Source organism: Rhinichthys klamathensis, unplaced genomic scaffold, assembly GCF_029890125.1.
Source record: "Rhinichthys klamathensis goyatoka isolate OS25496 unplaced genomic scaffold, OSU_Roscu_1.1 h1tg000011l_1, whole genome shotgun sequence".
NCBI classification, from domain to species: Eukaryota; Metazoa; Chordata; class Actinopteri; order Cypriniformes; family Leuciscidae; genus Rhinichthys; species Rhinichthys klamathensis.
Window position 1 is genome coordinate 309,825 of NW_026606564.1, and position 26,262 is coordinate 336,086.

The 26,262-nt window shown below is 39.4% G+C and overlaps 2 protein-coding genes across 9 annotated transcripts in view; one reads left to right on the forward strand and one right to left on the reverse strand.

Moving 5' to 3' along the window:
* arhgap21b (Rho GTPase activating protein 21b) overlaps nucleotides 1-14,276 on the forward strand; it is a 67,029-nt gene extending 52,753 nt beyond the window's left edge. For all 3 annotated transcript variants that reach the window (XM_056262913.1, XM_056262916.1, XM_056262915.1), the window contains 12 exons: nucleotides 1,584-1,645; nucleotides 1,960-2,093; nucleotides 2,181-2,323; nucleotides 2,890-3,048; nucleotides 3,142-3,220; nucleotides 3,643-3,716; nucleotides 3,848-3,937; nucleotides 4,241-4,366; nucleotides 4,444-4,485; nucleotides 5,507-5,612; nucleotides 11,036-11,067; nucleotides 11,214-14,276. In XM_056262913.1, coding sequence (XP_056118888.1) covers nucleotides 1,584-1,645; nucleotides 1,960-2,093; nucleotides 2,181-2,323; nucleotides 2,890-3,048; nucleotides 3,142-3,220; nucleotides 3,643-3,716; nucleotides 3,848-3,937; nucleotides 4,241-4,366; nucleotides 4,444-4,485; nucleotides 5,507-5,612; nucleotides 11,036-11,067; nucleotides 11,214-12,761 — 2,595 coding nt within the window. In that variant the 3' untranslated portion in view covers nucleotides 12,762-14,276. The remainder of the gene's footprint in view (nucleotides 1-1,583; nucleotides 1,646-1,959; nucleotides 2,094-2,180; nucleotides 2,324-2,889; nucleotides 3,049-3,141; nucleotides 3,221-3,642; nucleotides 3,717-3,847; nucleotides 3,938-4,240; nucleotides 4,367-4,443; nucleotides 4,486-5,506; nucleotides 5,613-11,035; nucleotides 11,068-11,213) is intronic.
* A 461-nt stretch (nucleotides 14,277-14,737) lies between these two features.
* dpp6b (dipeptidyl-peptidase 6b) overlaps nucleotides 14,738-26,262 on the reverse strand; it is a 149,105-nt gene continuing 137,580 nt past the window's right edge. For 5 of the 6 annotated variants that reach the window (XM_056262919.1, XM_056262920.1, XM_056262918.1 and 2 more), the window contains exons 11-26: nucleotides 25,762-25,888; nucleotides 25,445-25,483; nucleotides 25,233-25,340; nucleotides 25,048-25,139; nucleotides 24,835-24,882; nucleotides 24,649-24,761; nucleotides 20,898-20,951; nucleotides 20,164-20,262; nucleotides 19,998-20,067; nucleotides 19,244-19,438; nucleotides 19,098-19,152; nucleotides 16,760-16,877; nucleotides 16,616-16,674; nucleotides 16,458-16,530; nucleotides 16,281-16,354; nucleotides 14,738-15,931 (exon numbers count right to left, since the gene is read on the reverse strand). In XM_056262919.1, coding sequence (XP_056118894.1) covers nucleotides 15,782-15,931; nucleotides 16,281-16,354; nucleotides 16,458-16,530; nucleotides 16,616-16,674; nucleotides 16,760-16,877; nucleotides 19,098-19,152; nucleotides 19,244-19,438; nucleotides 19,998-20,067; nucleotides 20,164-20,262; nucleotides 20,898-20,951; nucleotides 24,649-24,761; nucleotides 24,835-24,882; nucleotides 25,048-25,139; nucleotides 25,233-25,340; nucleotides 25,445-25,483; nucleotides 25,762-25,888 — 1,474 coding nt within the window. In that variant the 3' untranslated portion in view covers nucleotides 14,738-15,781. The remainder of the gene's footprint in view (nucleotides 15,932-16,280; nucleotides 16,355-16,457; nucleotides 16,531-16,615; nucleotides 16,675-16,759; nucleotides 16,878-19,097; nucleotides 19,153-19,243; nucleotides 19,439-19,997; nucleotides 20,068-20,163; nucleotides 20,263-20,897; nucleotides 20,952-24,648; nucleotides 24,762-24,834; nucleotides 24,883-25,047; nucleotides 25,140-25,232; nucleotides 25,341-25,444; nucleotides 25,484-25,761; nucleotides 25,889-26,262) is intronic. The other variant, XM_056262945.1, reaches the window with a different exon arrangement.

A 26,262-nucleotide genomic window follows, 5' to 3' on the forward strand; every position in this document is an offset into this window, starting at 1 on the left:
AACAAGGATGACACTTTCTAGTGCGCATGTGTTGAGCACCTGTGTTTGTCTATGCTATCAAATGGAGTATAGTATACTTTGAAAAGCTAGGCATTTGCTGTAAACATACGCTGTGTTTTTTAGTATTTGCGTCAAAACTGAGGTACTTTAGACGTTAAGTTATGGAGTGACACCTCTATACTGTGTAAGACAAAGTGTGTCTGTTGCAACCACTTGATTATTTTTTTAAAACTTCCAAAGAGATGGTCAAGTGTGCAGTTCCAAAGCTGAATAAAAACCTACAGGGCTAAGTATAAAAGGGGTCAACAAATTAAAATAAAATCTCACAATGTCCACATTTTTTTCTCTCTAATGAGAAAAATCTCATCTAAACATGCCAAGCTTGGATGTTTTATAAAGAGTATTGCCTGTTGTCATCTTTGCTAATGGCCATTTGGTTGTGGGCACACTGATTGTTGAGCCAGTTGCTTGAGCCATAACTGCCATGTGACTAATTACTGTAACTGCAGGAAAATGACAACCTGACAAAGCTGGATTGGCTGGTGGCAAATTGGCCTTCTAGTAACTCCTGCTGATGCATGAGCTGTGACGTCAAAGGCAGCCGGCAGGGAAAAATCTATTTTATGCTTCTAAGTGGTCCACTGGTAAAGCATCTGCTGTATACAGTACAATATTTGTGATCCGTACTTTTACTTGCAATTTATTTGATCAGAATACACAGCTACTTTTGAATTACCATAAATGGATAAAGATGCTTTTTGGCCACATAATTGTGTAGTCACAGCATCTACCAGCAGGGGATAACAGGATCATGCTAAACCACTCAATCCTTGACCCTTTCAGAACACTGTCTGAATACACATTTAAAAAGTCATGATCCTCCTCACAAAAAAATGAGTGGAACATCATAGCTGATTAATATTATCATGTGAAGTCTATGGCCCGTGTCTGCCCCCTCTGAGCTGACTGCACAAACATTGTAGTATTGCATAACTTTGTCAGCATTTCCTAATACAAAACCATCTGAAAACCAGCTAAAAGCTAACACAACAGTGCTTTGTCATCTGCTGAAATCAGTGTTGAGATGAAATTCTTTACTTAGTGACATGATGTCACTACATGCGCTCCTCTCTGCTCGGCGCTGGTAAACGCGTCCGACTCTCCCAGCTGAGCGAACGGCCGGGATCGCGCGTTCATGTGTTTTGGGGGCGTGGCTTTGGAATGAGCCGAGAAGGGAGGGGGTGGGAGTTAATGGAATAATGAGCTGTGTTTATTGCAGTCCTGAGAGGACTACAGACGCTCGATATTTATCATTTCTTTTCCAGATTACTTACATTTTAATTATGCATTGATATATAAAGACAGTTTAAACAAATTTGGAAAAAAGTATTTTGGGGGATTTCTACCTACCCTGCCTTTAAAGGTGTGAGGATTATTGGTAGGCTTTTTGTTGATATTCTCTTTCTGTGTTTGCTAGATAAACTGTTTTTTTTTAATGCTCACAATCAGATTTGTGTTGCTGTACTCAGACTGAGGTTTGCATGTTACCACAGAGTTAATGATTCTTTGTCTTGTATTTTCAGAACGCTGCCGTAACCAGCACTGATTTGATCAACAGAAAGCTTAAGGAGTATATATCCATGAGGTAAAGAACATTTCCTAGAGACCAGCATGTTTGCCCAGCCATATTGGCCCTGTTCCAAATCCTAGTTAGCTGCCTCGCTAGACACACACACACACGTTAGTTTCTACACTAACAACCTTATAATACAATAATACAAGTTTTGCGTTGAAAGCCTGCCTGTGATGGCTAAAAATTTTGCCCTGGTAGTCAGTTCACTAGATTTTGGGACAGAGTCCTTTTAAACCATTCCTTTACCTTACCTCTTCACATATGTGTTGAACTGTGTAAGCTTGCCTTATGATCAGTGTCCAATAATATGTGTGTATTTGTTACAGTGCACCCAGCAGTAAGACCGAGCCATCACCCAAGACCTCACGACAGTCTCTCAGCATAAGACACACTCTGCTGGGTGGCAGCAGTAAGAGTCAGAGCCCCTACTCGCCCAGAAACGAACAGGAGAGGAGCAAAGGTAACACGTGGCTTTGTGAAATGACACTGAAACCCATTGAATGTGCTTTGATCTCAGTGAAATATTGATGTCAGCGATATGTCTCAGATGACTCCAGTCCTCCGAGAGATAAAGCCGCTTGGAGGAGAGGAATCCCAGGCCTGAAGAAGAAGCCTCAAGATAAGAGACCCGCTGCTGGCGTCACGTTTGGAATGCGACTGGATAATTGCCCCCCTGCACAAAACAACAGAGTAAGAGATGCCAGATATTACAAATGTGGTTCTGCGTCAAGCAAATTAAACTATTACTGGTGAAGCTCACGCAAACATGTCAAGGTTACATTTCACTTCAAAAGCAAATGGGGGAAAAAAGAAATTGTATTTTTGCATAAAGTAAAATAAATTTGGCCGCACTACACCATCGCCCGGAGCTGTCTCAGGTAAATCTATTTTAGAACAAATTTTTGCATTGACATTGCTTGCATATTTCCCCCCTAACGATCAATACAATATATCGGAATATTTTACAATTAAATCTTTACTTCATTGTTAAAAAAAAATCTATTTTTTCACATTACAGTATTGAGGAGGGGTTTTTCTTTAGTAAATAGGCTTAATTGTCATAAAATTAAGGTCATCATGGGAAAACAGTAAATGGTTCTAAAAATAGGTTTCATGTTCTTAATGCTATATGTAAATTTCCTGGGGGGGTTTTTTTCTTCTTTTTTTGACTTTAGGGTGAAATATGGCCTACCTTTTTGACAGTTTGAAAGATTATATGATATTAAAAATAACACTAATTTCGGTCTGTGTTATAGTTTGTACCTTTGATCGTGGAGGTGTGTTGTAAGCTGGTGGAGGAGAGAGGGCTAGAGTACACAGGGATTTATAGAGTCCCTGGAAACAACTCTGCCATCTCGAGCATGCAGGAGGAGCTAGACACTAAAGGCATGACAGACATTGATATCCAGGATGACGTGAGTGAACACTTTGCCTTGTGTGATAATCATATATGAGCTGTGGTACCATAAAGGCCGACCTGATCTATATGCTTTTATTTTGTTCAGCAGAAGTGGCGAGACCTCAATGTGATCAGCAGTTTGCTTAAGTCCTTTTTCAGGAAACTTCCTGAGCCTCTGTTTACTAATGGTGAGACCCGTGATCGGATAGAATAGATGATTCTTCCGGCTTTATACAAAACACATGGAAAACTGCACTCTCTAATAGAGAGAAACTTTTATCTAGGCCCTATTTTCTCCACTTGTGGAGGAAGCACTCCTCCTAGAGGATGAGAGTAGTCACAGTTTATAAGGTCATGGAAAACCTGAAAATATCTAGGAATTTTTTCAAATCTTTGCAGGCCTGAAAAATTTGTGGAAAATTATAAAATCTTAAAAAAGGTCAGTAAATGTTGTTTAAAAATGTTAAGTAATAAGTTCTATAGTAATTTTATTTTTATTTTTGCATATTCAGCAGAAATATTTCTTTGCTATAGTAACTTTTTGAATTTAGGAACCTGATTAATAGACTTCAGGAGTGTTGTAATGATCCCTGTTTTGCTCCCATCATAGAAAAATATTCCAACTTTATTGATGCCAATCGAATGGAGGACCCTGTTGAGCGGTTGAAAGCACTGAAGAGACTGGTACAGATTATCTGTAGACTGCTGTTGATTTGCTAAATTCTGATGTTTACTAGATTGGAGGAATAGAATTCCTGTAATCAGTAATAAAACAGAATGAAATAAATCATATTTACTGCGTTTATTCCTCCCAGATACATGAATTGCCAGACCATCATTATGAAACGCTCAAGTTCCTCTCTGGACATCTCAAAACTGTCTCTGAAAACTGTGAGAAAAACAAGGTATGAGCTTTGCAGATGTTCAGTTCATTTACTCTTGTTTAGGTGTATTGAACAACCTGTGACAAGAAATGCTAAATTAAAACGAAACCTTAAGCCGGTTTTGTGTTTAATATTACTTCACTGTAAATTATCACTTTTATAAACGTTATATAATTCTTAACGGATCATTAAAACTGCAGTGCTGTCACAGCTTGTACAGCTTGGCACAGATGCTTGTTGTGTGATGTCAATAATTTCTCCTGTAGATAGAAAAGAAAGGAATTGAAAGCTTTCTTTATGGAAGCTTTTTTTGTATTTAATTAGATGGAGCCTCGTAACTTGGCCATCGTGTTTGGCCCAACCCTTGTCAGAACCTCTGAAGACAACATGACGCACATGGTCACGCACATGCCTGATCAGTACAAGATCGTTGAGACTCTCATTCAGCAAGTAAGACCATTTTCCTTTCATCTCTATAAATTGATGTCTGAATTCTGCTGATCTTTGTCTGATATTCTCTTCTACAGTATGATTGGTTCTTCACAGAAGATGGAGATGAAGAGCCAACGGTGAGTATGCAGCTTCCTGCCATTCTCCTCTTGAGTGGATTTCTCAGCCCTAAACAAGCATCTCCTTGCAATCCTTTCCAAAATCTTGTAATTGAGACTTGGCTCAGTATAATTGTTGAGTCATCCTCAACATTTTCTCAGTTTCCTTATGGTCCCATTTCCACCTGGTATTAACATCTGTATTGAAACGGGTCCATTGTTTCTTGAAATCCCCTCAGCGCATTCAGATGTTGTTAGGGACTTAAATGGCCACATCGCTTTTGTAGAGCAAATTCATCCCAGACAACATCAAAGGACTGCCTTCTCTCTTACGAGGGCAGATTTATAATTCTTCAGACCCTAAGCAGAGTTCAGACCTGATGCATTATTTCATTTTCTACAGAACAAAAGCTGCATTACAGGTACATCTGATACTAGGGTGTGAGGCAAGTGCGAAGCTTACTTTAATAAGGCTTCATGCAGCTTTGCATCTTTATGCACAATCAAAGAGAGCCACTTTAACTTAAAGCGTACAGTGCACAGGTCGTACACTCATAGCATACAGTGCTGCTTCTTTAAATGGCTGTGGAACTGGTCCTTGAGTGAAATCCACTGCTACTAAATACAAACTTGCTTTGTCTTTCAAAAAGCTGAAAACAAAATCAACAAAGAACTAATAAACTAACCAATTCCACTATTTTCTGCTCTTCAATCACTTTCATGCAGTAACAGACTGTAAACCTACAAGAAATTGACAGAATTTATTTGAAGTCTTGATTTGCTGGAAAAAAGAACACGTGGATTTATTGTCACTTGTGGACCCACTAAGGCCCCGAGCATTTGCATGGTTTACATGGCGGTTGAAGCTGCCACTGCTCACGATACACAATCTTTGCATTTGAGAACAATGTTTCAAATCGGTTTTAAAAGAAAATGTTTGGCGAAGCTCATACATGCACATGCTTAAGACTGCACTTAATGTTTTCGACATGCCTCATATCAGTGACATGAATTTGTACCACTCGTTCCTTGTGCATGTCAGACCACCGTGGAGCATGAGAGCACCGTTCAGTCTCAGCCTGTGCCCAACATTGACCATCTGCTGACCAACATTGGCCGCACCGCTCCATCGCCCGGAGACGTCTCAGGTAATCTTGCCTTCACAGTCCAACAGTTCCAGGTCAGGGATATGAGTTTAGAAGAATGGATATTATTTAAAACCAAATTGAAACATTCAGAGTGTTCAGATGTTGGTGTGTGTATGTGTGTGTGTATGTTCACTCTCTTAGTATATTTCAGATGAATAGCAGATACTCATGCTTGCCATTTAGATCTGTCAATGTTTAGAGCAAACAAAAGCAAGCTTGCCAGAAATGTATTGATGCATATGTAAAGGTAAACTATTTTAGCAATTTTGCATTGGTCAAAGGTATTTGATGAGCTGTTTGAAAAATTGGATAAAATAGTTCCTTTGTTTGTGGAGCTTATGAATCAATCTATTTCATTTATTTATTTATTTTACCTTCAGCCATTGTTTTTGACTAGTTATTTCAATTGTATGATTTCTCCAGAATTCTCCTTTTGCTTTGGTTTGTATTGGTTTGAACCTCACCCATTGCCATCCCTCCCTAATGCTTTAGTCTCTGTTATGACTCCACTCCTCCTTTTCTTTCAGTTCTTTTTCCTCTTACCCTTCTCTTGTGCTAACCTGGCATGTTCTTTCCCAAAAGAAATGGAAAAATCAATGATAAACCACCAAAGGTTTACCCGTCTGACCCATCTTGTCTAGTGTTTTTCTTCTCCCTTGTCCCTGTCCAGCACTGCTCACACATTACCCAATCTTAACACAGGCCAAGTGGGCGGCGTCTATCACTCGGTGATGTCACTGATGGACTCTGTAATGTCTGTGATGGACAGCTGGGACTGTAGGAAGAAGGAGGAGTGTTGTCCCCAGTGTAGCTGCCTAGTCTGCAGAAATCCCAGATTCTTATAAATTGAAAGTGAATCCGGGACAAACCCACCAGAAAACAAAAGAAACAAAAAAAGAGTGTCAGAGAAGTTGATATTTGTCATCGTCGTGTTGCACGTTTCATATCTTATAAGACTATTATTAACAGAGAGGATACAGAGCTGTGATGGTGTAATGTGTCTGAAAAGCCTCTTTGCTGTCTCTCGTTGTCTCTGAAGCTGACCGCATGGAGTTCTAGCATGGTATGGTCTCCAGGATTTCTTCCAGTCATGTGACACACAGTAACTGTCATTGATAATGTCTGAAGGGGTGTGGTGAGGGGCTGAGCCGGCTTAAATCATAAAGCTCCTGATGAATCTCATACCATTCAAAACCATTCGTATCTCTGATGGAGAGTGAGCAAAGGGGCTTTTGAGTGGTGAAGTAGTAACTTGCTTCCTCCTCGTAGCTGCTCTACCACCTTATAGCTTTGGCCCCTTTAGCCCCTTTCTGCCCTCCTGTCATATCTGACCCTTGTTGTCCCTTGTCATAGTCTCTCAGTGCTTTAAGTCATTCTGCATCTCCATGTTCTGCACCGAAAAGCTGATACAGTTCGACACAGATACGATTCCCCAAGTGACTGATTTTACCTGTAAACGTTCAAACATTCGGACTGGGCCAATTTGCCGTGGCATAGCTACCATTCAGGTGCGGTGTAACTGCTGTGACTTCTCATGAAAACAATCAGACGTGATGTGGCGACAACTAATGAATAGGGGTGTAACGATATTCGAACCGAACCGAAAAACCGCGATACAGAACACACGATTCGAATCGCGATACTCTCATTGCGTACCGAACACGCCCCTCCGCGCCCCCTGCTACCCCGGCCCCGCCCGGCAGCCCGGCTCAATGGACCTCATGTCTTGTGTACAGTACACAACGAATTCAGTTTTGTAGCTAAACCACCATTAACACCAAATAACAAGCTCTATGTTTTGTTACTTTCGATAATAAGCAAGGTGTAATCTTTCAAATTTGTCTATTTGATACGAAATTCAAACAATAAATGGCGTTTTGGCGCTCTTTGATGTGGCGTGACAGATCGCTCTATGCCTACTCTGCCCTACAAAGGCTAAGTGCAGTAACTACGCCACCATTGAAACTGAGAAAAATGCCTCTAAAGTTTTCATACTGGCCAGTCCAACATGTAGCAGGTCCAATAGTGTTGATACTTTCAATTAATACCTTTTTAGGAAGGAAAATTATATATATATATAAAAAAAAGACCAATGATATGACCTTTGACCCCAAAAATGTAGATACTGCACTCTGCCTTTGAATTACCTTGATCAACTAGAGCACTATTACAAAAGCAAAGTGCAGTATCTACAATTTAGATGTGTTCAGACTTCCACATTTTTGTATTCCTTATGTCTTTTAATCTGTTTTGTGGTTTGTTTATAGATGTTTATAATAGGTTGAGAGTATTGAAATTGCTTGTAACCTTCAATAATAATTTTTTGTCCTAATGTCCCTGTCACATCGCAGTCCTAAACATTTTTTTGTCATCAACATTGTCATTTTTCCAAACATCCTTAACATTTTACACACAATCAATGGTATTTTGGTTTGTGGATTTTCATTTTAATAGAAAATTCATTCATTAAATACCAAAACAGAACAATAAACAGAACAACAAGCATTTAGAGAGAAACTGAGGCAGGCTCAGTGCTCAGGGTCAAACATCCTTAACATTTTGCACTCAAAGGCTCAATGGTATTTTGGTTTGTCGATTTTCATTTTAATAGCAAATTAATTCATGAAATACCAAAACAGCACTTAAAAATATAAACAATTTAAATAAGTCAAACCTAGATCTAACCGTTAATTATTAACGTCAAAATAAGTGACTGCCAATGTAATCATTGAGAGTAGAAGATATGAACGGAAAAAGTCGACTGATCTCGATGGTTATTTCGCAACCCATGACTTTCAGCTTGAACTTCATTGGCTATCAATTAAACAACACGATATTTTACCTAAACCATGTGATGTAGCGTGTGTCATGAGAAGTAAACAACCAAGATAAAATTTAATTCAAGACCGTCCTTGCGGCTGCAGGTGCTACACGGCTCTCCTCAGGAGATCGGCTAGCACTAGAATGCTAAACTAACAGTGACTTTGCTCCAGTCTACTAACTAAATGTAATCTTGTTAACTTCACAACAATTGGACTAGCTGCCTGAAACGAAAATAGCTTAAGAAGAAATGAAGGCAAGAAACAGAACAGTGACGGGATCGTATTTGGATTATGACAACATTTCCAGACTGGATAGATGTTACAGTCTTCAAGGGAGCAGGTAGGCTAAAATGGTTTAATATGCTAGCGGCTCGCTATTAAACCGGCTTATGATAATTAATAGATTTAGATGTTATTTGACTGGTTAGTTGTTCATATGTTATCCATCTTCCTACCGTTGTTTGGATACTTGCGTTTCAAAGCAAGTTCCACCATGGTTTTTCCTCGGGATTGTGCCATGATATTTGTGTCAGTTTTACCATATATTTCTAGCAGCTATCGTGTTTGTGGTGTGTGTGATGGAATGTTTTGGATGGGGCTACTAGGCAGACCGCAGTATCTGCGTCAAAGCCAGGTAAACACAGGCAGAACGTAGTTTTTACACTTACTGCGGTTAGCCTCGGTATTAGGTTGGATTTCGTAGTTACTGCAAATATGACATAGTGATTTCTCTAAAACGGGACCCAGTTGGACCAAGAGCTTTTGTCACAAGACAAAGGAGGTGTTATGAAGCCCATTTTCAGTCTAAACTCAATTTTGACCAAATATGTAGTTACTGCACTTTGCCTTTGTAGGGCAGTACTAAGCTCCTCATTTCAAACGGCAACGCGGCGCGCGGGTAAACGCGATCATCTCTTCCTCAGTTACGGAATGGACACCTGAAGGTATGTTGAAAGATGCAGTATACTTACTGAAAGGCATCATAACTCGTGTAATCGCTCAATCGGTGTTTCAGCAGCGGAAAGACGTCAATAAAACAGCATAGCTTGTCACTAGCATTATATTTACCTCAACAGGCAAGTGATTCAGTGTCCACAACTTCCTATAAATGGTTCCTATAAATGAACTCTTGCACTAAATAAATGCACATTGTTAGCCTTTTTTACTATTTTTTATTTTACTTAACCTGTTAATGATATCTTGATTATTTAATGTATGTTTAAAATATCTTTCATGAAAATGACAACTGTGTAAAGTATTATATTTCAATAACAAATTAGAGTAAAACACAAGTTAATGCAAAAACTGCCTTATGTTCAGTTTACATGTTTTCATACAATGTGTTGTGTGTTGATTATTATATCTAAAAAATAAATAGCATCTGAATTTAGGTTAAAAGTCTAGGCTACAACCTTTAATGTTATAGTAATGTGCGGCTCCCTATATAGTTTACAGATTTAGCAGATTTTTTTTTAATCCTTGTGAAACGTTTAATTGTAATTGAATTAATTTAAAGACAAAGACAATTTTTTCGTTAAACCACTGTTTAAAAAAGAAAAGAAAAAAAAAGAAGCAATTTTAGCTTTCTAAACCGAACCGAATCGAACCGAACCGAACCGAGACGTCAAAACCGTGGGAAAACCGAACCGTCAATTTTGTGTATCGTTACACCCCTACTAATGAAAGAGAAGACTGTGGAGGTCGTGTAATTCACCTCAGTAGGCGGACCAGCGGAGCACAGTACAGCTACGTGGCGACCTCCAGTGTAAACATTCTTTTAAAATGTACTCCACAACAACTTCTCATAAAAAAGCACCTTATTATCCTTCATTTCAAACTTCTGATATCTCAACTTGTCGCAATTAGTTAGCTGAATGATCCCAATTATTTGAGCTAATAGTTGCTGTGCTCTTCAATTCTATAACCACATATTGCCTTCCAATTACTAGAAATGCCATGAAATAGATTACATAGTAGGCTACAAAAACACAAAACTTGACATCCTAAACATAATCAAACATTTTTATGTTTCCGAGTGACATAATGTGCATGGATAAAGCATATAAACCCATGATGCAATATAGCTATCTAATGTAGGTTTACGAAAGTAAAGATTTAAGCGTTCTTAGCCGTTTGCAAATAGCAGCAATATCCAGTTTCCGACCAGATTTGTTACTGCTCTCGTCCCCTATACATAACCAAGGCAGGGATAGACATCCTTACAGCTATGTCTCTTGAGTTGGGAAAGAATGCCTGTAGATATGTTCTGCTGGCTGTGTGTGTGTGTCAGTAATTGGCGGTCTCACTGTGAACAGGCTGTCTGTCTGTGTGAATGTGTGCATGAACTGCCTCCCGTCTTACTGCACACTGCTGGGTTCTTGTCATCACTCATTCCTCTTTCCTCCATTTCTCTGTGTTTGATGGCTTAAGTGTGTCGTCTTCATCTCTCGGATCTCTACATAACTCCACTGTTTGTGCTGTTCCGCTGCTGTTGTGGTGAAGGATATTTATATTTCAGCCTCCCCTTGTCTCTGGCTCTTTGACCCCTCTGTATTCCACTTGAAATGGCCTACTTACCCTTTTCTCTCCCTGTTCCACTAGATTCAACCACCAGTGACTCTGCCAAATCAAAGGTGAGTACTTTCTCTTGAGATAATTGCAAAATCACCTTATATGAAAGAGGAGAGGACTCCTGCTTCAAAAGCCAATTCCCTGAGATGTTGGATAGATCACAATGTATTGTAAACTTACACTTTTCTTTATGTGCTTGGTTCTGTAGCAGGGTTCCTGGGGATCTGGTAAGGATCAATATAGTAGAGAGCTGTTGCGTTCTTCCATCTTTGCTAGCCGCAAACGCAAAAAGCCCAAGGACAAGCCTCAGCCGAGCAGCTCTGATGATGACCTGGATGCTTGTTTCTCCAAAATGAATCTTCCGGTGCAAAATGATCCAAATTGGCCTGCTGATGATCAAACCGAAGATGCTGAGAGTGAAGTTGGGCTCGATGACCAAATAGAAAGGACTGAGGATGATGACCAGAGCCCAGGAGAGTGTCTTGACCTCACCTCTGAAAACAAGCAGCTCATCTCTGAGCACTTGCCCCGACAAACTTGTCCCTCACCTAAAATCATTACATCACCCAAACCTAGTTATCACATGCAGTTGACTCGCCAAAGTTCCCTGTCCGATCCTCCCTCCAACTATGATGATGGTTGTGTCTCAGATCTGGGCACACTTAACAGCACCAGTTCCCAGGCCTCAGTGCCAAGGATGAGGCATGGGAGAACCCCAGGCCACTGGATGGAGAATACAGGAATGGGGCCAGGTGCAGAAGTCTGCTCTATCACATCAGATTACTCCACCACCTCCTCCATGACTTTCCACACAGGGGTGGAGTCGGTTGCCCTCAGTCCAGAGGTGCAGTCTGTTGCTGAAAGCCGCGGTGATGATGCTGACGATGAAAGAAGTGAACTCATTAGTGAGGGACGGCCAATGGAGACTGACAGTGAGAGCGACTTGTCAGTCTTTGCCGGTGGCCGAGAAAGCGGGCCAACTGAAGATAGCATCCAACTGGAGGGCGGTGTCACACCTTTGCAGGATGTACCAAACCTCATCCCCTCCCATCGAATCATCGCGTGCGATACCCTGGCACGCAAGAGGGGGGGTCGGCAGAAGACCGACAGCGAGTCTTCAGCAGATGGGAGCAGAAGCGACAAGGAGTCTTGTCGGCTGTCACGAGTGCTGGATGCAGTCAAGGGCCGTTCCACTGGTAGTCTTAGCTCTTCCTCTCGCAGCGAATCCGAGCGTGCCGAACCCATGTGGCGAATCAAAATCACCGATCGGTTGAAATGCCGACTGCGGACATCAGCCGATGACATGTTCGGGGTGGGTTCCCAGCGCACCAGGTCCCCCGAGACTCGAAGTAAACGGAAAAGCAATATCCGCCGCAGGCACACCATGGGTGGTCAGCGGGACTTTGCCGAGTTGTCAGTAATTGGGGACTGGCAAAGAGTCGAGGGCAACGAGCTCTCGGCCATGGATCGTTTAAAGCCCAAGTGCAGTTCGCAGGACTTCTCCATCAGAGACTGGATAGCTCGAGAGCGACACCGCACCAGCAACCCTGAAGTTAGCCTGGATGGGCTAGACCTGCACCCTTCCCGATCACGGGACCTGTTATCCGCTGGGCCCTCGCACTCCCACTTGGGTCAGCTCCTCAATGGAGATGTAGCGGCCGCTCAGAACAAGAGCCTAAGCCTAGCCGCGGATGCCCACCCTCATAAACTCTCTGGTGCTCAAGTGGTCCGTTCCCGTTTCTATCAGTACCTGTGAAAGTGTGTGTGAGTGTATACTCATGTGTATATATACCCATATATATATATATGAGTACACATTTTATGAGTGTCTGAGTATTGACATGTTTTAAGGTACCTGAGTGATGCTTGTAAGCCATGTTGGCGTCAGCAGTAGAATGCTAGTCGAATGTCTTGAGCGAGAGTGTGTGTTTGTGTGTCAGATGTTCGAGATCAGGAGAAAGTCCGTATGAAATTGATGTTGAGCATTCTCTGGACAGGTGGAGTTGCAAGAAATATTTTTAAAACATCCTGTGACATTTCCTTCTGTGAATGAAATTACGTACAGACCCAATGTTGTACAGTGAACAGAGGCTCTCTCACTGTAGGCCAACCGAAGTGCAGTATTGATGGAAAACTGGGTGAGCTCGACTTCCAGTGATTTCTAGATTTTAGATTTGATTGTAGAGTTGAGATGACTGAGACATCACATAATGGAGCAGTTTTAGTCCAAATGGCTTGGAAGATAAAGGCAAGTAACCGAGAAATAGGCTGAGCAGGTAGGTCAATAGTCTGGAATTGTAGGATGTTGAGAAGACTAGTATCTTGAACCTTGACTGGAAAAGATTCATTTTATTGGAAAGTGGAAAGAGGCCCCTGGTGTTGCGATAGATCCTTCAGTAACCAAAACAAGAATGTATCTGCTTGTTGTAATACTAAACAAACTGCCATTTTCATTTATGAACTGTATATATTTCCCCTTTCTGTGCTTTTTGTTTATTCTGCCTGTGTTTGGACTGCTTTGCGTGCTGTACTATGGAACGGTGTCCGTTTCGTTTTTCTTTTTAAATGCAATGCATGGCAGACACTCAGCAGGCAACTTTTTTTTTTAAATAACGGAAGACAAAAAGGAATTCAAAACTTTCCTCTGATGCAATTTGCTGCGTACATGTTGATGTTTGTTATACTACGACTACTGAGACATGATTACTGTCTTTGGCATAAAGCTGGGAAAAGAATGGATTGTTAAAGGACAAAGAAATCAGGTGTCTTTGGATCATGAAAGTGCCTCATATTGAATACTGGTCTTGGGGAGTTGAAGGTGCCACATCTCACATACAAAAAAAAAAGTTTAAAAGATTTTTTTTTCTTCACCTCAGCCAGACTTCGTTCTTGGAAAAATGAGAAGCTTCCATTCCTACATCATTCCTCCTGGGTCTTAACACTATTTTAATGCATTATTGTTTTAAGTTTTGCATTTGGTATTTTAACCAGACTTGAATTTTAAATATTTCTGTAAAATAAGTAACTTAAATGTACATATCTATTACATGTTTTAGCTGCTCCTCTTCCTTTGGTCATCTTCATAGCATCCATTTCTTTTTGTACGTATTGTACGATACAGAGGTGAGGTTAAGGGACATGCTAATCATCTCTGAGGTTCCTCTTGTGTGAACAATGCTTCCCTAACTGTTTGTATCATGCTGGGTCTGCACATGTGGTGGACACCCATTGTAAAACACTGGAAAATAAACCCTTTTTGTCTGATAAATAACTAGTTGAATTATGAATTAATCAGTTTGAGGCCACAAGGGGGCAGAAAACTGCATGATATTGGTGATGGCTGGAAACAAAACAGTCCTTGAATCGTTGTAAAAAAAAAAAAAAGAACCGCATGAATGCAGCTATATAGAAACCTGCAGTATATCGCTTTTAAATGAGTAAAGAAACAAAATAGCTTTCAAAATGCTTTATGTACAAGGTACACACATAGGGACCAAAACAGTAATTTACACATCAGTGCATCTGCTTACAAGACAGGATTTCACTTACAACAATAAATTCAGTGGAACCACATAGGAACATTCAAGCTGTCAAAAGTAATGACATGAAAATAGATACATTAACACAAAAGAAACCATCTTGCCACCATGCCAAATTATATGGCAAGAAAATATATTCTATGCAAAACGTTCTTCAAAGACCTTAAAAAAAACAAAAAAACACATACCTGCCCAAAGACACTAGTCCTATGAATTCACAGTTAACCTACTGTATTAATTTACAACTTAACCAGTACACAGGACTGTAAAGAAAATGCTCTTGGCAGGATTGTGGCATGGTTCTTAGTCCTCTGTTTGATAACATAAATCTAATCTTTTCCCATAAATGATTTGTCCTACCTCATGGACTGCCTGTCTTGAGCAGGTTTATTCCAATAAGGCACAGTGACTAAAAGAATATCCATAGAGATTTGCAGCTGCACTCGTTGAAACAAAGAAGACCATCCCTCTCAGAATGAGCCGATTCACTAATAAACAATATGGATGCTGCTGTGGATCATTACTACAACAGATACATTTTAAAGCAACTGTTTTACTGTAGCACAACAAAAGGCCTTGTGAAACGATCACAACAAATCCCAGTAAGAATGTTTATGTGAATGATTTATGCTCCCAAATTTTTTTTTCTTACGTAAAATGCCACATTCAGCTGACACATGAAATGGTCTTATATGAACATTTTGCACAAATTTGTTCAGCACTAACAGGCCTGATAACTTTGACATTGACGACAGAAACAAATGGGTTCACAATGACATTTATACCCAAATAAAGGCCCTAAACTGTACTAACCGGATTAAACTCAGAATGCTATGCAGCCGGTAAAATAATTGAGTAATTTGCAGCTTCGGTACTCTGGCCAATCATTCATCTGTATATTGTGCTGTCATCTCTTAAAGCTTTCTGTAAGCAATGCACGAATAAGAGAACAAGCAAAAGAGCTCGACAGTTCATCCGAATCACTCCAGTTCATCCAGTTTTCTCACACTGTGAGTGTATGGAATGCTTCAGCATGTACCTCCACAGGTTATTTTATCACCAAGTCATTCAAACTCTCTCCTGGATCCAACGAGCCAATCAGAGTTGAGGGGCGTGGTCCATGCAGAGGCTCAGGAGAAGCCATCAGAACTAACATGGGAATGGAGGAGGGTGTAATGGAGGGGAGGAGTTTGCATATTGGGCTGTAAGCTGGCTTGTGCTGGATATGAATGGGACTTTAACCATCATCCTCGTTGTCCTGCTCCAGTTTCTCTTCAGGCGGTATCTCTGGTGGTCTGAAACACTCCACGAAGAAGTTGACCAGCGACTGACTTAGATGTTGCTGCGAGTCTTTCGAGTGAAGGAAGTGGCCTTCATCTGGGTAGATCTGACATAAAAAAGAAAAGAAAAAAAAGTATGCAATTGCCTCACCCACTCAAGTACTACCCATTTTACTACCCCAATGTGACCGATTTCTAAACGAAACAGGATATTCAATGAAAAATGAATGTATTACTCAGTACTTGTACTCAGTGAGCCACAAGATTTGAGGTGTCATTCATGTTTATGGCACAAGTGGTACAGAAAGAGTTATTAACATTTAATAATCAGTCGTTGGTTTGTTTAAATCGCAAGACTTTTAGTATGAGCCAATGTTTGTTGCGACAAACACCACTAAAAAGACGAAACATGAGTCAGTTGCCGAGAGCTTTAAATAGTGGATGAGAAGCTCTTACCTGTAATGTATAATTAGCCTTCTCATTTATCAAATTGGTGATAAATTTGGCTGTGTGCTGAAAATGGACTTTCTCTGTGTGAACAAAGAAATGTAAGTGTCAGTGAAACCGGTTTAAGAAAAGCATGCATTTCAGAAATAAACACGTTAAGCACAAGAAGCTTAAATCAAAGGTTACCGTCAGCCGTCGGGTGGATTATCATGAGTTTCTTGTCCCTCAGTTGCTCCATGTGGTCTGTTAAATGTGTCATCTGAAAAATAAATCCATGAAAATACAAGCAATATGTAACATTTCTTTGACTTGACCTAGAACCATACTATGTTGGTGCACATTACCTCATACGCTCTCTTATTGGACCGCGGTAATCCTAAATAGCGTTCAGAAAATGCAGAAGCTGTGGGACAGACGTTCATGATTATCAATGAAACGAGTCCATCCCTTTTATTTAAAGAAATGAATGACAGGATATGACATCATACCATATAAAGAGAAATCAGTGATGGGGGAGATGGCAGTGCCGCACTTGATTTTGAATTTAAACATGTTCGAAGGTTCATCCGAGCGCAAGAGTCGGCTGGTCAGATATCCTCCATATGCCTGAGGCAGACAACAACAACAACAACAAAAAGGTTATTAGTCATGCATGAACATAATTGATGCTGAATGATACAGTCATACATTTCATCAAGAGAGAATATTAATATGAATCCAACAATGCAGACCACCCAAAGGCAACTTGAAATCAAAACTCCACTTACGGACAGAGTATGTGTTCCTGGTTTTATTTCGAATGAATCATAATAATAATGTTATTACAAATAAACGAAATGTTTTCTAGGTCTAATGTGATATAAAAACAATCGCAGCATTATGTCAAGCTACCCCACTACTTGATGGAAAAATAGTAGTATGATATAGGAGAATATGGAGTTTCATTCAGAATCCCAAACTGAGCAAAAATATGCAATTTGGTGCAGTTGTCATTTAAATGACCAAAAAGTGAGATACTTTTGAAAGCTTGTAATGCAAAGGGGATCTTTTTAACAGTATAGCTGACAAAATTACATATCGATATCAGTTGTGAATTCCAATAATATGTCTAGGTAAGATACAAAATGAAATGCTTAGTTTTATAATCAAAGCTCTGTAGTTTTTATTGTGGGGGCGAAGCATGCATGTACAAACAATGCAATACAATGATTGAGGGATGAACAAATAAACGTTCCTTAATTGTCATATTTGATACATTTTAACATGATTTTCAAAAAAATATGTATGGATAATCAAGTAAACCTAAGATGCTTCATTCCAGTATGTGTTCTTCTTGAAATATTACTAGCAATTAGTGCTGTCAAATCGATTAATCGCATCTAAAATAAAGTCATATATATATATATATATATATATATATATATATGTGTGTGTATGTATATATACACAAACACGCACACTCACACACATATACACACACACACACACATACACTCACCTAAAGGATTATTAGGAACACCTGTTCAATTTCTCATTAATGCAATTATCTAATCAAACAATCACATGGCAGTTGCTTCAATGCATTTAGGGGTGTGGTCCTGGTCAAGACAATCTCCTGAACTCCAAACTGAATGTCAGAATGGGAAAGAAAAGTGATTTAAGCAATTTTGAGCGTGGCATGGTTGTTGGTGCCAGACGGGCCGGTCTGAGTATTTCACAATCTGCTCAGTTACTGGGATTTTCACGCACAACCATTTCTAGGGTTTACAAAGAATGGTGTGAAAAGGGAAAAACATCCAGTATGCGGCAGTCCTGTGGGCGAAAATGCCTTGTTGATGCTAGAGGTCAGAGGAGAATGGGCCGACTGATTCAAGCTGATAGAAGAGCAACAGTGACTGAAATAACCACTCGTTACAACCGAGGTATGCAGCAAAGCATTTGTGAAGCCACAACACGCACAACCTTGAGGCGGATGGGCTACAACAGCAGAAGACCCCACCGGGTACCACTCATCTCCACTACAAATAGGAAAAAGAGGCTATAATTTGTTTGTTGAACAGTTGAACAGTTGAAGACTGGAAAAATGTTGCCTGGTCTGATGAGTCTCGATTTCTGTTGAGACATTCAGATGGTAGAGTCAGAATTTGGCGTAAACAGAATGAGAACATGGATCCATCATGCCTTGTTACCACTGTGCAGGCTGGTGGTGGTGGTGTAATGGTGTGGGGGATGTTTTCTTGGCACACTTTAGGCCCCTTAGTGCCAATTGGGCATCGTTTAAATGCCACGGCCTACCTGAGCATTGTTTCTGACCATGTCCATCCCTTTATGGCCACCATGTACCCATCCTCTGATTAGTATGGTGTTCCTAATAATCCTTTAGGTGAGTGTGTATATATATATATATATATATATATATATATAAATAATAATAATAACACACATATTATAAATACAAACTTTTATGTTAGATGTGATTAATTGCAATTCATCGATTTGATAGCATTACTAGCAATATTAATGTTATTTTTTTATGTTTACTTTATAAAAATCAGTAAAGATTTCACAGTAAAAAGACGTGTACCATAACCTGCAGGTGGACATTTTTACAATTACACTAAAAGGCATTTTACTTAATTAAATAGGTGACAAAAGGCATGTATCAGATTGTGTACAACAGGTTTTTCAGCAAAGTTTGCCTCACGTTGACAATATAGAGAGCTTTTTCAATTCAATCAAATATGACAGTAGGCTTTAAAGGCTTATAAGTTAGTGTCATTACTACTTGTAGTCAGTTATTCCCCAACAGTCAACAAGCAAACGCACCTTTCCATAAACTCCAATTCTTGAGGTGTCAATGTACGCCAACTGTGCTATATTTCTGCAGAGAATCATAGAAGAGATATAAACGTGAAGTAAACGGTCGTTCAGCATTGTTGCTGCTTTATTGTAGTTCGCGTGGATGATCTGACCTAAGAGCTTCCAGCTGGTCTCTCTCCTCAAACTCTCCCAGTTTCTTCTTCACGCGGTGGAGGAGGTTTGTGCCCTGAAAGCCACTGCCGCGGCCGTCCAGGCGCATCACTATGATGTTGAAGGAGCTGACCAGAACCGTGGTCCAGTCCACCTGAAACTGCTCCGTCACCACCTGACCACCGGGGGTGCCGTCCCTATCACAGCGAGTCAATCGCTTCAGTACGTCTGATCAAAGAAACGCCTCAAAACAACATCACGACACTTTCAAATACCTTCTTAAAACTTACTGGCTGAATGTTATAGAGAATTGTCAGGGTCACATTTCACCCCAAAACAAAAGAAACGAGAAGAAATTATATAGAGAAAAATGTCAATTCTATTGTACATGTCATATTGGACACTAAATTATATGGGACACTAGTTTTTGCCATTGAAATGACTGTGAAATAAATCCCAATTTAGCTGAATTCATTTAGCTGAGAGAGGAAAAAAAGAACTGGCTGGAGCAGAAGGAAAATAATCTCACAATGCAAAAAATAAACTCATAATGACCCTAAAATAGGCATCATTTTCTTCTTTCTTTCATTTGATTTTGGAGAGAAAAGGCCCTGGTGCCTTTCATGATCTCCCCCACCAGCAACAGCGGCACTAATGCAGTCCCTTACTACAGTTTTCCTCATATATCTCATGTGCTGGAGGAATACAGGCGTGTGTTCTTGTATCCTGTGTCAGTTCAGTGTGTGTAACACTTACACCAGCAGCAGGACGGGGTAGTGAGCCGTGTCTATAAACCCTGCTGGCATCAGAATCTGGGTGTTCAGACCTGTGCACATGATGGAAAGGTTACTGTGCTCTGTCAGTCATTGGCTTATATATAAAAAAATAAAAAAAATAAAAACTGATTCTATAAGATACTCACTGTAATCCTCTACGCTGATCTTTCTGTACTCTACTCTGGGCATCTGTGTGTTGTTCACGGTGGTGTTCAAATCCTCATTGGTCTCCACATCCATCACATCTAAGGGAAACCATAGATGTTCAGAGAGATACACTGGTTTGGGGTTGTGGTACGAGTCTCTTATGCACACAAATGCTTGATTTATTTGATCAAACCGTTTTCTACTTTACAGATTTAAAATGTAATGTATTCCTGTGATGTCATAGCTGAATTTTCAGCATCATTACTCCAGTCTTCAGTGTGACATGATCCTTCAGAAATCAGTCTAATATGACGATTTGATGCTCAGGAAACATTTCTGAGTATTAATATGGGAGTCGAAATGAACACTTATGAGCACCAGTGAGTTTAAAGCAAGTCAGATCAATCTGTTCTCCTTCCTTTTTTCTCCTCAAGGGGTCGATGATAATCGCTGCTGATTATTCTAGACACAGTCATTCTCAATAGTCTTCCACTTGCACTCTTTCACATCTAAAACAATTCGTCTGACTGAATTCGATAAATGTTTCTCTTACATTTGAGGTGTTTCTTGTAGCGTTTATCTTCATGCACACCTCCACTGATAAAGCGCATATCTAGGTCTTCTATCATGTCCTTTGGGTGAGAAATACCTTTCCAGTAAAACAAGCTCTTGGCGTGTTGTGTCCAGAGCTGATAAAGTGAATGAGATCGTGTGTGAGGAACAGAGGACTCACGCTTATACTCTCCGTCTCTGGTGCTGTACACGGCCGAGTGTGGCACAACCGGGCCTGGACACAAAAAACACAGTGGAGAATAGTGTCTGACTGCATATATATTCATGTCATCCCATCTGGACTGCCTTGTGTAGCTTAGCATCTGTATTACTGTTATGTGTGTGTGAAATATTCGTCTACTGTAGTAACCTATTCCGGGTATAAAACTGTCTTTAAATGGCACATAACAGCACTTTACACAGTGGCCAAAAGTGCTGTCTGGCCTAGGACAATTTTATCAAAAATGTGTTAAAGATTTTGCAACCATATTGTGTAGTTGTGCTCGGGAGTCAATTGTTTTATTTGTGATAATGCAATAAAACGTGCCAAATTTTGAAGACATGATTTTTGGCCAGGCTGTCATACAAAGATATTATGAACACATGCACAAACAAGACCTATTAAATATGAATAAGTTATGCTGTAGTCAATGTATTTTTCTTTTAGCTATATATTGTCGTCATATTTTGATGGTTTAATTGAACTTGTAGGGTCATTAAAAACTCAACTTTATTTATATAGCACTACTAAAAACAACAGTTATTGACCAAGGTGCTGTACACTACATCACATATCATCAGCATAAACAAAAACAAAACCTGGTAGATTATTAAAAAAGATTTGGTATATTTTTAGCTTTATTTATAAAGCAGTTTCATTGCAATGTACAAGGCTATATTTTTTTTAAATCACATTTGTGATAAGGACCATTATTTTTTCCAGTATTTTTTTTTAATCATTTGCATGCATCGACCAAAAATGTTAAGAATATTGTGATATAAATGCTTATGTTTCCCACCTAGTAGATCCAATTAATGTACATTGTCACATGATCCTTCAGAAATCATTCTAAAATGCTGATTTGCTGCTCAAGGAACATTTCTTATTATTATCAATGTTGAAAACAGTTGTGCTGCTTAATATTTTAGTGGAAACCATGATACTTTTCTTTGACGAATAGAACGTTCAAAAGAACAATATTCATATTATTTAAAATAGAAATCTTATGTAACATTATTAATGCTTTACTGTCACTTTCACTCTAAAAAATGATGGGTTGGTTTAAGCCAATTTTGGGTCAAATATGGACAAACCCAAACGCGTGGTTAAAAATGTAATTTAAAAATGTAACCCAAAGGCTGGGTTTGTCCATATTTGACCCAAATTTGGGTTAAAACAACCCATCATTTTTTATAAAGGTATTTTTAATACAAGTATATAAATTCATTCCACAGTCCCAGAGATGAATCTGATGGTATGGCTGTACTCGAATCCGGTGTTCTGACGATTCATGCTACCCATCGAGATTTGCTACTTACTGGTTATGCGCATGTGCAGACTCAGTTTTTTTTTACAAAAGGTAAATTTTCATGCGTTATAAAGTAATTTCCCTTTAAAAAATGATAACTACCATATGAATATTTGTACGGTCAGCCAGCTGAACAAGAATAACTGAAAGTTTCAGTTAAGGAAAGGTGTGCTTTGACAAGTCAATATTTGATGATAATTTTTACTTTTCACACCGTTTTAAAAACAAAAACAGTAGTCTACAGTATACAGTAGCTACTCATAACTTAGAAATGTATTATAATTGTATTTCGTAATATTAATCGACATTCTGTGATCGATTCGCACTATACGGTAGCATTTTTCGACAAGGCAGCACAAATCGTCAGAACACCGGCACTGATAGAAGGATAATGTACTACAGTGATGATGTCACACGTTACCCAGACAGCATCATAGTGTCGGCCCAGATCCGGTCCACATCTGGTGCACATGGAATCCAGTTCTGGCCCGACACTATGTTGGTGTCTGGGTAACCGCTTCAGCTCCAGTTATATAACTGATGAAATGTCCATTATAACACAAATAGTTTTGACTCTAATAGTAATGATTAGATGATTAGCTCTGTTCAAAGCTGGTTTTGGGGTTTTCAGGAACTTATCAATGCACTCAAACCACTTCAACACGTGAACTAGAGTGACGTATCGTTTGCGAATGTGATGATATGGTTCAGGATCACTGAAAATAGAAGAATTATACAGCACTAAAAATGACCCAATGCTTGATTTGATCTACACAAGAAACAATCTTTCTTCGCTGAGGTCTGGGTGAAGCAGCATGCAGCTCTTCTCTGACTTCATCTACTTAACACAAACACTGACCTTTCCTTGAGCTCATCAGAGTCTGATAAACAGATCAGTGACCATGACAACCATGCTTTATTGTTGATAAAACACACAGCATGGAAATTATGTCATGACTAACACACTTAGATCAGTGAGAGAGTCGCTCAGCCAAACTCTCAACTGTGCGCTACAGAAAGAGAAACTAGAATCCAACAGATTTAGACAATTAGGAGGGGGGAAAAACAAACAAATAAACGAAACACTGACTTTACACTGCATTTTATTTCCAGTCTGTTAGTACTTCTCGCTGACCTATTATTGTGGTAGGATCTATTTCAATAAAAATAAAACTATGCTTTTTAGTCAACGGTCTGGTTCAGGACCGTGAAGCCGAGAGGTCTTGATTCACCCAGAGGGGGTTCATTTTGCAGTAATGACCCCAGATATTACAAGGATACTAGCCAAAAAAAAACAACAACAAAAAAAAAAAAGAATATGGACATATTACTTAAGAAACCAATCTCCTACATTTCTGGTTTTGTGTCTCTCATATCCTTCTGTACAAAATCAAATAGTTACTCTGACAACGATCAATTATACAACATCTGACAGCAGAATGCAGCGATTGACCAATCAAAATCAAGTATTACAGAGAACCATGTAATAGATGTTTTTACTTTCGGAACCTGACTTTTGCACTCTATTTTCTCAACATATTTTTATTGATAACTAAACCTTTAAAGATGATCTGTTCCCATTATTTCAACTTATTTTGTAAATAATCATGTTTAACAACAGAATTCCTGGTGAAAACTACATTACCCATAATTCTGCAAAGAAATCCACCAATCAGAGAATAGCGGCAAGCAAATCATGCCAAAAGAAGCGTTCCCCCACTCCCATGAAGCACTGAAAATGACGTAACAGTCTTCTAAAACTCTCAAACTACTTACACACACACGTTTTATGGAGACATTCCATAGACATAATGATTTTTATACTGTACAAACTGTATATTCTATCCCCTAACCCTAAATTTAACAATCATCTATTACATAAAACTTTTTCAAAAAACATCACTTAGTATGATTTATAAGCGGTTTTCCACATAGGGACAAAAAAAATGTCCCGCCAAGGACAAGGATTTTGGATATTGCCAACTTTGTGTGGACATTTTGTCCCTATACACACACACACACACACACACACACATATATATACAATTTGTAAATCAGTAGTTTTATCTTTATAGTTTTTAATTTGTCATTCACAATGAATTTTTTGTTATTTCCCTCATTAAAGCCATTACATACAGTCCTTGTCTTTTTGTCTTCTTATTTGCTTACACTTTTTTTTTTTTTTGCTTCAAATCATACTTTGTAGTGTTTTGAATCACATTGTAACTGGTTGGTTTGGTTCACGGCTTGTAACTCTTTAACAAAGACTTATTTAAAAATCCCTATGGGAAAAATACTTCCGGAACCAAGGCTGCTGAGAAAGCCTTGACACTCTTGCATTCTATAAGTATAAGGCAAGATATTTACAGATGTTTTGCATAGTAAAAAAAAAAAAAGAGCAACCTTTGCAGTTGAGAAGGAAGTAGTTAGCATCTGGACTGAACGATCCACTGACGTAGCCACAGGTGGATTGACAGGAAAGACATTGGCGGTTGAAGGATCCAGTAGTGTTGGCACTAAAACACAACACACGTCAGCAGTGCAATGCTTACAAATACTTCCCTGTGGGTCACACACCATTTGTCATACCTGTAGAGGTGACGCCGACTTGTATCATCTTCAGTACTCAGAAAGTATCTGCAAAGACATTGTTGTTGTCACAAATATCTATTCCTGATATGTTACAAAAGCAGATAATGCTTAAGATGTAAATTTTAAGCAATAATTTTGACATTTTTTTACTGACAATATGGACAGAATCCAGCATCTGGACATTTTTCATGCTGCTGATCACATGCTTACACAAGTTTGGTATCCTCGTTGTAGGCTAAAATCTGCGTCACGTCCCAGTCTCCTGACGTCAGGGACTGTAGTGTGTCTGCGCTGCTGTTGGGCTGAAAGAGACGACAACAGGAAGTCACTTCTTACATTTAATGTGCTGTAAAACCTTTACCAAGTAGCGTGGTAGTTTATCATTGACAGCTCACCTGGGAAGTGGACATGGATATGTGGAAAAACTTCCCTCGGCCCCCCTGTGGAACGGCTCGGGTGAAGAACAACCTGAAACCGTCTCTGGAGAAGAGCGGGGGTTCGTTCTGTGGAGAGATTCAGGTCTTCCCATCAGCGAACATTCATTTGAGAAGCACCTCTTACACACACATCCCACTCGCCGTACGTGTCTGCGCGATGCGTGACTCACCTGTCTGTGAAGCCAGCTGTCGCTTTCATCTTCATGTTTCTGTAAACACACCGGCAGATTATTGTTTCCCACGTGCGACAAAGTCCTTTATAGACAGTAGAACCAAAGCACTTGCCTGATCTTTTCTTTTATTTAACTGACATGCATTTGGATGTAACAATAGGCACTGTGTCACATATACAGCCTTATCCGGAAAATGAAAGGTCACTATCATTCACATCCTTCCATTTGTGTTATTTTATAGTCTTAATGACTATTATTATGAACATGGAAACATGTGATAATGAAGATGGTTTGCTAGTGTATATGAGAAGTACCTTGGTGCAGATGCCTGTGGTGGCTTCACATAAGGTCAGGATGGAGTTGTTCTGCGCTCGGTTCAGCCAGTTTACTGCTAGTTTAGTGCTGGTCGCCCACTTCACCATGGTAATGTAGTACTCTTTCCTGCATACAGATGCCGGTTAAAATACTCATTTCAAAGAGTGTCAAATGTGTGTCTGTGAACTTTTTTTGTGTTCGTTTAAAAAAAGCTCCAAAATGCTGTAAAGAGATGTTCTTAATAAAGCCATTCAAGCCAATGAATTAGTCTAACTGAAGCCTGTTTACAAAGCTTGTTAAATAGATGCACTAACTTTCAAAAGTTTAGGCTCAGTAATGTATTGTTTTAAAGAAAAGAATACTTTCATTCTGCAAGGATGCATTAAATTGATCAAAGCTGACAGTTGAATTTTCTATTCATCAAAGAATCCTGAAAAGAAAATGTAAAAACGGTATCAAGGTTTCCACAAAAATATTAAGCAGCACTACTGTTTTCAACA